The 12,488-nt window shown below is 40.8% G+C and overlaps 2 protein-coding genes across 3 annotated transcripts in view; one reads left to right on the plus strand and one right to left on the minus strand.

Moving 5' to 3' along the window:
* Window positions 1–486: 486 nt before the first annotated feature.
* On the minus strand, window positions 487–2,952 carry LOC110050680 (acyl-coenzyme A thioesterase 11-like). The gene has a single exon (XM_020756599.2). It carries the CDS (start codon window positions 2,690–2,692, stop codon window positions 989–991), a length of 1,704 nt encoding a protein of 567 aa, XP_020612258.1. The 5' UTR covers window positions 2,693–2,952; the 3' UTR covers window positions 487–988.
* Window positions 2,953–7,574: 4,622 nt separating this feature from the next.
* LOC110050688 (carbohydrate sulfotransferase 11-like) overlaps window positions 7,575–12,488 on the plus strand; it is a 7,168-nt gene continuing 2,254 nt past the window's right edge. The window contains exons 1-2 of one of the 2 annotated variants that reach the window (XM_020756606.2): window positions 7,575–7,768; window positions 11,107–11,239. In XM_020756606.2, the coding sequence (XP_020612265.1) occupies window positions 11,134–11,239 (106 nt within the window). In that variant the 5' untranslated portion in view covers window positions 7,575–7,768; window positions 11,107–11,133. Of the gene's footprint in view, window positions 7,769–10,638; window positions 11,240–12,488 lie in introns of those variants that run through there. The other variant, XM_089275493.1, reaches the window with a different exon arrangement.

Consider the following 12,488-nt stretch of genomic DNA (forward strand, 5'->3'; position numbering starts at 1 on the left):
ACCATGGGTTTTGGTTTTATTTCTGATTGGATGAAAAAGTGGCGCGAGTTTAAGCCAATCACGGTGTAGCGTGGTTAATGTAGAACCCCTGTAGAACCAATCACTGATCAGCGCACGCTTAGGAAAAAAAATCCCGGGGCCGTTGTAGAGAGGACTGGAAAGTTTCGTACGCGTTTTTCGAATATATATTGTATTGAATACATGCAACCAAAAACATTGTTCTCAAGAGTCAAACAACAAACTTCTTTAGCCGACAAGAAAAGTATTATTGTTTACCTCATATGAAATAATGAACAGACGATTCTCAAATGTTGTCGTGAGGAGATTAGGAGAGAAAAAATCCAAAGGGAAGAAACGAGAAGCTAGATAGTGCCTCATTTATATATTCCCCATCACTCCTGAAGGCCCCTTTTCTCTCTTTTGATCTCTCTCCCCTCCCCTTGGAAGCCTTTGCGTAGGAGAGAATCTCCAATGATACTAGGTTACTTCGTTCATTAAACATCTTTATTTAAGTTGATTTTCCTTATTTTTACGGTTTTAAACATTAAGAATAGTTGCTTTCAGTATTTCCTACACTTTTACATCAAAGAATTCAAACAAATTTTTTCCAGTCCAAAACCTGGATTTCATTCAGTTCTCAATAATGTGCAAAATATAATGAAAGAGGCTCTATAAAAATAGCTTTTTGACAATTTTAAGGTCTCAAGAGAAACTGTCAGTTAGTGGCAAATCGCCGTTTCCGGAGCTATCAAAATGGAGCTGTCAAAATGATTTGTAAACAACTTTCTTGTGAATTGTATGAGATGCCGCTAGTATTTTCCCCATTTGATTTCAAAAAAAGGTGAGGCGGACTACAGTTCAACCGACAAATTCAATCGAGAAAAGCCAATTCATGTTTGCAAATATTAAGCAAAAATCATTCAGCTCTGAGTGACTTGGCCGAGTTTCAGCTTTGCCTCTGGAATGGATCAGTAGACGGAGAGAGGCATCAAGTGCCCGAAGCTCTCGACAACCTCTGCAAGAGAAATGACTCAAGTTCCTTGAATCGCTTGACGTAAAAGTCCGTGACTCCCATCAAATCACCCATAACGTATGACTCCAATTCACGTGTTGTCTGATTGATGTAAGTGATGGTCGACGTACCCTCCTCCCCATCAGTTTCCTTGATGAGCATCCCAGAGCACAGGTGTTCTTTACGATTGTACTCTGGGGAAGGGGGTAGGGTTGTTACTTTGACCGATCGGTAGGCAATGGTGTAGTGGTCTCGTCCGTCACAAGGAACCCTGCGTGACACCAGCAACACCACGTCATCTGGTTGCGTAGCGTTAGGCATCATGCTCTTTAGAACCATGTGGAGAATCACATCGCCATCATCAACCTTTTCTACCACTTCCACTTTCATCAGAAGAGGATCCCATTCTTTACGAGCAAGTTCGTCGCTAAGCAACGTGAAAACAACTTCAGGACGGACCTGGATAGAATAATTGACCTTCACACAGAGGTAATTGTCAATGTCACACTTGGATAGCGTGACACCAGAAGAAGATTGTACATCTTCCCATTTCGTTAGCTGGTATAGCTTCACCAACGCTTCTATGTTATTGTAGTTCAGCAACTGACTAATGCGTGGACTCCAAGGTATGGCGATCACAGGCCCGACAGATCTACGGATCTGCTCCCTCTCAAAACGCAGGCGTTTCCTTGCCATAGCCTCCACGGCGCGTCGTTTTTCTTCGGCGGTCTCCATCTGCAACTGTGGCAACATCTTCAGGCCTCCTCTCCCATCATCACGCCTCGGAGCTACAAAGATCAAGAAGGCACTATTGACGTGTCGCACTTCACCGCCGATGGAATACGCCTCCACACGGCATCCCACCTCCATGTGTACGTCATACGTATTGTTCACCCTCGTCTTGATGATCACCCGATCCCCCACCTTGATGGGTCCGCGAAACTTGACCTCGTCGACAGCTTGCAGCTGTGGGTGTGACCGGCACAGGCGGGTAGCCGTGATTGTGCAGGCAGCCTCCATCCAAGCCATGACTTGACCACCGAATGCTGTCTTATGGTGGTTAGCGTGCGGAGGTAGGACCAGCTCAACGCTTTCCAGGGAAGTCTTGACGGCAGCAATCTCTCCACCAGCTGTCTGTGTTTGATGATTCTCCGTTACCGTGCACATTTCATTGCCTCCATTGTTATCCTGCTTCTTTGCAAGCTCTTTCAGGTTCACTGGATACTGAATCCGCATTCTTCTTCTCTCGTTAGCGAGCGCGTATTGTGATTTTTCTTCCTCCGTAAAAGGGACAACAGGGGTCAACTGCTGTTTTCGGTTGTCCTTATCCAAGGCTACGAAAGTGAAGAAAGCTTCGCAAACTTTTTGAACCTCGCCACGGAGTAAATCTTCCACTTGTACCTTCACTCCAACTTCCATGCTTGTGTTGAACGCGCGATTGACCCGCGCTGTGAGATTAACAACTTGGCCGACATAGATCAGTTGTTCAAAATAGAGTTCGTCCATGGAGGCCGTCACACACGAGGTTCCAGCGTGTTTCTCGGCCGACAGACACGCGGCGGCGTCCATCCATTTCAGCAGCTGTCCACCACCGAGGCAGTTTTCTTGCCGCTCGTTTGTGTGCGTTGGAAGAACGAGTTTATTCATTTCGACCTCCGTCGGATTCTTGTAGGTGTCCATTGTTGTTGTTACAATATTCGGACTGTTTTGTCCTCTGTGCAATACATCCACGTCGAATTCTAGACCATTTTGTCGTGACGGACGATAGGGAGGCTTTAGTCATTAAACGAATAAAAGAGAGAAAACTAAAAGGCAGTTGAAGCCAATGGTGCGACCGAAGTACCTGAAGTATCTCGAGGGTTGCTGCATACCGTTTTGAATCAGCGTTGTCAACAAAGAAATTAATTTGCATGCTGTGACTTGTTTTCACGTTACGTAATATTAAAATTACGTGACAAGATGGGTGACAAGCAAAAATAATGTACCCGTCGGAAGAAATTAAAATATCCAAATTTAATCTTGCCAAGATCAAAAGCACGCTAAATTAAAGCAGTGAAATGTTTAGTTTTAGGGTGAATGTCATGAATTTCAACCATCCGTCTCCGGAGTCGCACACTTTCGAAAGTGCGTGTTTCCCTGATTCTTCGAGGGATTCTTGGACTGTGTCCAGGGATTCTTGGCATGGTACCGTTCCTGATCTTTTGTTACAGTTGTGTTGAATTCGACGGCGCCTTGTTTTTATCTATTTATTTATTTCTTTCTTTATTTCTTTATTTATTTTTCATAATTTCAGTCACTAGTGGTAAAAATAGCCTTTCAGCGCTTTGTCTATATTTTCCTTGGTTTTAGAATACAATTTTTTAGGTTTTATGGGAGACGAGGTGCGTCATGGTTAGTCGAGATTACTACGTTAGTTGTCTTCTTAGGCAAGACACTTTACTCTCACAGTGTCTCTCATCACTCAGGTGTATAACTGGGTACCGGCGAATTTAATGCTGGGGGTAACCCTGTAATGGACTAGCATCCCACCCATGCTACTGAAACCGGAAGTACGCGCCGGCTTGATGGGCCACTGGGTTCATATGCAGACTTTACCTTATAGATAGTTTTCACTGTCACGCAATAAAAAAATAATAAATCAAAAATTATTCTGTGGATGAAGTCAAGAAAATTCGATCTCACAGAGGATAAATATAGAACACACTCCTACAAGTTTTAGGCCTGTGCTCTTTCCCAGGTTCAGATGTTTGTCGAAATGTTCGCACAAATTTACAGAGCCCAGAATATAGAGTGGAGTGGAGTGGCTCCGACCTCCGAATGCACTGGGAACGAGTATGGTTAGCTATCTATAGCATCCCGGTTAGTCTACCTTTCACTCAGGTTAGCCTACTTTAAAGACTTTAAACTCAGGTTAGCATACTATCCACTCTGGTCAGCCTAACTAGCGCTAGCGTTCCGGTTATCCTACAGAGCGCTCCGGTTAGCCTACTCGGTTAGTTCTTAATATTCGTAATAGTAACACGATATATTCCTAAAATAATCACTTTCCGGCAGCTCGGCAGCTCCCTGGTGTTGTACTGATCATGAGACTTGCTTATGACCCAAATGACTCGGGTTTGATTTTGGCTTTTAAAATTGACTTTTTCTTTTTTTCTTGTTTAGAGAAAAGTGTCCGGAGCCATTCCTGGAATTAACGCCATGTGCCCAGAATGGAGCCGCCATATGCGGCCGAAAAATACTGAAACCATCTGAAATTACTTTGGTTATCTAGGTGACTGATTATCTGTACTGCACATACGTACATGAAATGCCTATATATTTAAGAAAGCTTCCAAAAAATGTCTTTAAGAGGAAAATAAAACAAATACTTTTTGAAATTCTAGCTTCAGAAGACTGTTATATTGATCTTACAGAAATCGTTCAAAAAGTAAAGCTGAATTTATTTTCCTCCTAGTATGTATTCATAAATACTCAATAATTTCGCTTTAGTGTATCTGTAGTCTCTCGTCGTAACTGTTGTTAATTATTATTTGTAATATCGTTAGTTTATTAGTTGTCTTTAGTCATCGTTGTCAATTCTAGTCTCTTTAGTTCTCTTGTTACCCTCAGTTGTATTTAGTAGTACCTAGTTGTATATTAATAACTCGTCCTAACATGACCCGCCTAGATTAGCTCAGCTATCCGCGGGCATGTTACAATTGTAATTTTAATTTGAGAACAAATAAAATGTATGTATGTATGTATGTATGTACATAAACAACTTTTCTGCTACTTTTACTTAACAAATGGCCCACCTGCGCGAAGCGCGAGTGTGGAAGGCGCGGTGGCCTCATGGTTAACGCGCTCGTCTCCGGATCGAGCGGTCTGGATTCGAGCCCTGGCCGGAGACATTGTGTTGTACACTTGGGCCTGCGCTCTCACAGTGCCTCTCTCCACCCAGGTGTATGAATGAGTACCGGCGAATTTAATGCTGGCCGGGTAACCCTGCGATGGACTTGCATCCCATCCGGGGGGAGTCCAAATACTCCTAGTCGCTGCATGCTACAGAAAGCGGAGATAAGCGCCGGCCTAATGAGCCACTTGGCTCGTATGCAGACTTTACCCTGTTAACTATCGAAGCGGCTTTTAGTTTGTTCCGGTCTCGGTTTAGACGTTAACGCGTTTTATAAGAAAGAAAAGGTGGATTTCAGCAGTTCCATCATTTGTTTGTTTTTTGTTTCAGGGGACTACGTACATGGAGAACTCTGTCTTGTGACTGGTCCTCAATCTGACCAGTTGTAAATATCGCCATATGCGTGGAAAATGCGCCCAGGTGTAAAGATTTACTGGAGTATAGTGGTTCTAATTTAGACTGCTATACTACTAGAGCTGCATGTAGCACGTTGGTTACCGGAACGGTTGGTGCTCTGCTATTGGTGCTCGATCTCATATTATTCTGATTAGTAGATGTTTTTCCCCCCGTGGGGGAAGGAGCTCCCATGTGGAAATTAAAGGTCAGGGATGCTCCGTCGTCGCAAAATTAATTTTCACTTTGGGATGAACCATTTCACCTTTAGCGGGGAGGGAGATTTTTTTTTTTTAAATACCCTGCCAGCATACTTGTACCAAAAAATTCATACACACGAACACTACCGAAAAATATTTCATACACCTTCAGTGAAACGAGAAAAAGAATTAAATATACACGGAGAAAAAAGTATGATGCACACACGCATCCCGAGAACTGAATAAAATGCCTAGTGCATGAAAAGGTTAAAAAAAAATAATGCCTGTACCAAATCACCCACTCCCTCCTTCAAAAGACATATAGTTCACTCCAGCGCTTTCAACAGCCTTTTTATCCTAAACCAGTCATTTTATTACCTAGTGTTATAACTTACGTGGCGTGGAAAGGGGGAACAAGTGAGAGCAAAGGAAAATGGAAACAGCAGGGAAAAAAACAGCGAAGAAAGTCGAGGCGGTTTTGGAACACATTAGTTTATTGATCATGACCCTCACCGTCACAAAAGTAGGATTAAATAAGCCATCCACATAAGACTTCATCCAAAAAACATCAATAAATGAAGAAATGAACATTCCCGAAGCATGAATCCCTAACCATTAAAGCGGACCTACGAGGGGAAACCTCCCACGGGGGACTCCCGTAAAAAGGTCGGGGGAACTCGATCGTCGTATCGCCTAGGGGTGTAAATCACGAATTTTGGTCTCCGTTTAATAGGGAGCTTAAGCAACGGCGTCGACGACGCCGAGGACAACGCCTAGTAAAAAATGAATTCATATTTTACAAGCGAAATTCGCGAATGTCTAGATCTGTTCAGTACGCCAATGGCACTAAAAACTTGCTTAGGTCAAATATGCAACGACGGCGTATAGTTCCAAATGGAAATGCGAAAAATTAGTCGTCGTCGTCCGCGTTTCGTAGACGACGCAGAACTTGATCATTTCACGTTGTTGTTTTGCAGAGGACGGCAAAGAAATGTACAAAATTTATAGCGCACGTGCACAGCTATTGTTTTGCTCATTAAACCTTTTGTTTCGTGACGTTCTCGTTGCCGTCGTCGTCGTGGTTTGCTTAAGCTCCCTACACTGGCGTGTTCAGGACGGCACGCCATTATTTTCAGTCAGCCGTTTAGGTATCTTTTAAGATGCTGTCATGTCTGTTTTGTTGTATTCTTTAGGGATCAAATAAAGCTCGAGCCACGCCTAGATTTGTTGCCGTTAGGGGTTTAATTCAAATTATCATATAAAAGCATTAAGCCGGTAAAAATAATAATCATAACAAAGCGTTTTCAATCCCGAAATCTCGAGAATGATTGTTTACCTGTTGGAAGGTGGCCTGAACAAACATTATATTATCCTTTTTTCACAAAAGAAATATTAGCTGGTCAAGCTACTCTGGAATTCGAGCTTAAATAAAGTTTATGTATGTATGTATGTATGTATGTATGTATGTATGTATGTATGTATGTATGTATGTATGTATGTATGTATGTATGTATGTATGTATGATTGTCCTGTTCGCTAATTCAACCTTTCAAGATTCAGATGTAAAAAAAAAACATAATTCAACTTTCATTTCACTACGATGCATTCAAGAACTTAAGGATTATCTAAAGAGTGACCAGTGCTGTAGCCTGTTTCATGTAGGGTAACACAAACAAAAAAGGTTTTAACAGGGTTGCCACCAAATGGAACAAAAAAACTCCCTGACTTTTCATGACTGTAAAGCAGTTTTCACTGACAGTGCAGGATGATTATTCTGGCCATAAATCAACAAAATAAGGATGGCTCAGATAATTGTAAAAACAAAATTGCCTTGTCTATACGAAAACATCTCAAAAGATAATTTGCGGCAACCTTAAGATAAAATTCCCTGACTTTTCACTGACTTTCAACAGGGATATAGAAATTCCCTGACCTGATACAAAACTCCTTGACTTTTCCCTGACCTTGAATAAAATCTAATTTTCCCTGACTTTTCCTTGACCGTGGCTACCCTGTTTAAAAAAATAAGAAATTTATTACAATTTAATGGAAAAACAAGTTGCCGGGAGACGCCTTAATTGATTAAGAACTCATTTGTAAGTTTTCAGTTTGTGTTCAGCTGTGTAACTAAACATCACACACAGATTTACAGCTAATTTGCATCGGGGAAGAATATCAAACTACGATTGAAGTGTAGTGCTGTTTAAGAGTTCTTGGCCATCACAAGTACAGCCGTTGGGATTTCTGTGTAGTCCACCTGCTCATTGCCAAGTGAGTTTCTCAGAGTTTAATTTTTCACCGTGTTGCTTGGATGAACACGTTCTGGTGATTACTTGCCAACGGGGGGAAAAGTCCAGCTTCACAGTAATTTAGATTGTTTTGCGAGTACAAATAGTAAAGAAGGCAACATGCTTGATGACTATAACACAGTACAATTCTAATAACAGTCTCACACCTGAGTTTAAATTAGCTTCGTTCGAAAAAGGAAATAATTTGGATGTACTCATTAACATACCGACCAAGGCTGAAGAAAGATCTATGATCCAAATTTTGTTTAAGAACCAAGATGCGAACATCACGACAGGCACCATCTGGAATCCGCGCCAAAATTCACAGGTGATCCACGATCCACTGTGTTTTCAAAATCCGCGTATCCGCTCGATTTACCGCAAAATCCACAATCCGTGCACTTTTTAAGTCAATCCGAAAACCTATTCACCCCCCTCAGTAAGGCGGGATTCTACTGTGAAGCTACTGATTGTAATGTGTTTTCTTTGTAAGGCATGATGTAGGGCTTCGCTCTAATTTAAAACACGTAAATCACATAAACATCTTATTCGATGGTTTAACATATAATATGCTCGGCCATTTTGCCAGTTACTTCGTATTTTTTCGAGCCTCGAAGGTGGACTCGAAAGGGAATAAATTTTCTTGTGGATCACAGAATCATTCCTTTAATCATGTTAAATCAAGTACCTTCTTTCGTCAGTCACCTTGGGAACTGTTCATAAATGAATGCGAGAACCTAAAGCGAATGTTCAGCGTCTAGCTCAAATACCCATCGAATCTTATCAACGCAACCATAGCTGCCTTTATCGATTCATTGATGTCTGCCCGCGCGCCGCTATCGTCACGGAGGCGGACAAACCCGTCAGAACAATATTGCCCTTTAGTATAAATCTACTAGCGTTCTATCACGAATGTCATTCTCTGATTGGCTGCCCTACTCACTATCTATTCTGTGGTAGATAGTGGGTAGCGTAGCAGTGTGTCCTTGTTAACAAAATGACGGCAGCTTCTTGGCGTTTTCGAAGTTAAGTGTCTGTGAGGAGGATTTCGATAAAGTTCTGAACGACTAGTAGATTTATACTAAAACAATTAGATTATTCGCTCTCTATTTCTATGCGTGATAGAAATCTCGAGCTCATAATCTAATTGTTAATCAAAAGATCGCCAGTCAGCTGATGCTGTCTGGAGGCAACTGGAAGACTTCAGTTGGACAATCGGGATCACCAAATCAGGTTTACATCAGCCCAAAAATTGGCGACATGCTCAATCTTCGTGTGCAAAAGCCACTCTTAGTGAGCCAATAGGGACTTTAAGATACGTTACGGCGAGGTGCTACTACGGCTACTTTGGCCGTGAGGGACTAGGCTGACGACGGTGTTTTACCCGCCAAACTCAAACGATTAAGATTTTGCTGTACGGCAACGGTATGTGCAGTCTCTACGTGTCTTTGCAAAAATAACTTCTTTCAAGGACACCAGAGATAATTCTACTTTCATACGAATTAGGCTTGATTAATGACAATGATTTCGTTCTCCTGTTTCCGTCTTACATCTCCCAGAACTCAGATTTGCCTTTTAGAACTTGATACAACCGCTTGTAATTCCAACCACAAAACAAAATATAAATTCTGATGTAGAAAAACTCGATTTCAACACGGACAGGTTGTTCGTACAACGATTACGTGATAAGCTCGAAAATGCAAAACTTTCGATTATAATAAAATGCATTTTGAACAGTAATAAACAATTATAGCTCAGATTAGAATTGATCATCTCGCGGTAGGTGTTAAAATCGTTTAAATTTTCTGTACAAATGACAAAGAAACAATGATCTTAGAACTGATTTTTATGATTGAGAACTTTATCTTCAAACTAGGCTGTTCAAACAGTAAAAAAAAAGCGTTAAAATGAGAAGTTAACAGCAGGCTTATACTCACGTAGTGAAGAGTACGTGAAACCAGGCGCTTTCCCGTAGTAGAAAGCAAGGCCACGGCGGGAAAGCCGTACTGGTACGCGCGTCATGACGGCACTGGAAGCGATCTTCACTATCTGCCGCCGTACTACAGCCTAGCCGTGCGGTATCTTAAAGTCCCTAATAACGCGTTGCTTAATGTATTAAATGTTATCTGTGTGATACACAATATATCGAGTACACCTGCCACCATTTTCATCAAAGCATCCGGGGTCGTAGCTGCTAACAAGCAAACCGAGGCCGCGCATTTGTCTCAGTCATTTCTCGTTTTTGTTGTTTATAGTCATCAAAACACCCTAAATACCTTGGAAAAGAATTCAATGGGCACGGCGTCGGTCATAATCTTTTACTGGCTAGGCTCTGGCATCGAACAGCACAATTCATCTGCTTTTGGGAAGCATTTTCAAGAAAAGCATAACGCCGACCTCGAGATCACTGACCTTACCAGTAAATTTTCGATCAGAAGCAAAGGAAAAGTGTTTTTTCTGATCTATGAGAAGCTGTTTATTTGTAAAAGAAAACTGCAACTGAACACGCAATCAACTCTATTCGTCTCTTAGTCGAGGATTCAAGAGAGAGTTCAGGAAATGGACAAAATTTATTTATGTTTTGTAATTAGCATCTGCAACGCTGAATTTTGCACTTCAGCGTAAATTAAGGCGCACTTGTCCGTTTTTTTTCCAGTTAAGTAATTAATGAGTAGTCGTATGAATGCGAGTGCAATTAAATATTTAAATTACTCTAAGCACAAAAAGGCTCGTGCAATTTTGAATGAATTTTCAAATATTACTTGTGGCGTAAATCTTTAGTTGCGCTCACATTCAGGACAAATTTTAGCCGCTGACTTATCTTCTTTTTCCTTTAGAAAGCTTATAATTCTTCTTTCATATGCTTTCTAACGCAAATAAGCCACAAAAATGGCTTAAATTCTGAATTCAGAGCTAATCCAAGCCAAGTTTATATGGCTGCGTTCGTCCAAATTTGAATAGCATGCGTGACATCTCTGAATGGGATTCGAATGAGGACGGATTAAAAAAACGACTGTGTAGGTCTCAATTTTTAGCAACCGACAACTAAAATGTAACGATGCCCTTTCTAAGCCTTTGAATACCATAAAACTCACCAAGTTTATGCGACCAAACTTTTATTGTCCACTGCTGTTCGCATTAACCGGGCCGTACTTGTACTCTCGAAGCTGAATCTTGGGAATGAAAAAACACATTTGCAGCTGTGCATATGTAAATAATGCTTGTTGCGCGTTGATATTCGTACTGTCGAGAATAAATAATGAAAAACACTTTAATATTGGAAGGTATCAGTAGTTCCTAACAGCTAGACGTCTTTTGCAGGGTGAGAAGTGCTTATCGCTCCTTATCATGAAGTGGAAACCTTGCAATCTTTTGATTCTTTCCTTCGCGTGTCTAACATTGCTCGTCTTCGTTGGGATCCTGTTGGAGCTGCCCTTGGCAAAAATTATAAAAGGTAGGTTCAGCAACACAGTTCACAAGCACATCTTTAAGTTAAAATTATGCCTTGTGTAAGATTAATTGATTTCGAAAGGATTTTATCCAACTGTGTGTGGATGAGCACCCAACATACAGCGCCCTGTGAAGTTTATGGTAAAAACTTCACTGGAGATCTTTAAATAGTAAAGTTTTACATAAGTTGTTTACAGTATAATCTGGAATCATAGGTAGTTCTTAGGCATCAATGAAACTCGAAGTGTAACTCGATTTTAAAGTTACTTTAATTGATCAAAACAACGTGGACAGAACCTGTAATTGCAAAATCCAAGATAAATTTTACCACAAAGCCCACACTTAGCATTGATTATCCTTTATTACGAACCGCTATCGCTAGATCTTCCAGCTCCCCGTGAAAGATCAATAATATCATCAATTTTCAGAGAACAAAGACAGTATCTTTAATAAGGCGGAGATATACCTGAATGATATTTTTTCACAAAATTGATCACTAGTATTTCATCATTATCTCTTTGTGTTACGAGAGAATGTTCAGTCGTTCTACGTTTGTCTTCATAAATATTTTCAGTTCGGAATGAATTGCTTTTAAACTGAGGAGAAATAAAGAATATAAAGCTATGTTCCATATTTTTTGGTGAAGTATTTTGGTTTCTATCTCTTAGTGGTCGCAAACCACATACATAGGCGTGACAGATACGTCTATTAATTTGTTCAAGTGAGACGAAAAAACCCAGCAACGCCACAATCGAACTTTTAAGTTTACATTAGACTTGCCACAAGTCGACCTTTGCTTAACCCTTCTTTAGAAAGTCTAGGTTTTCATATGATGGACGCGATTGTAACAATCGCGCGCTACAGAATATTTCCCGTAAGGACAATGACGTGTTATCTTCTTGAATACATCGCATCGCTGTGATCTCTGAAGAGTGGTTTTACAGATGATTGTAAACGGTCGCTGAACTTTATTTTCAGCTATCGTAGCACTATCGTAACCTTCATATTAACACCATCATTAAAAGTAGCAAAGTATTTGGATCAAAGTACGGTGGAAGGCCTTGATCTGGAAGAGTAAAACTGCCGAGAAAATCGAACTCTACCAAACTGCCCTTACCACTTTAAAAAGGACACCTTTTTTAAAGCAGCAAGATTTACCAAATTATTATTTCTGAGCATTATTTATTATAAGTCTTTCAATTTTATCTTACCTTATAATTTTGTACACAAATCACATAGCCAGTGGAATTGGT

This window comes from Orbicella faveolata, unplaced genomic scaffold (genome assembly GCF_042242905.1).
Source record: "Orbicella faveolata isolate gen_17 unplaced genomic scaffold, um_ofav_v1 contig_36, whole genome shotgun sequence".
NCBI classification, from domain to species: domain Eukaryota; kingdom Metazoa; phylum Cnidaria; class Anthozoa; order Scleractinia; family Merulinidae; genus Orbicella; species Orbicella faveolata.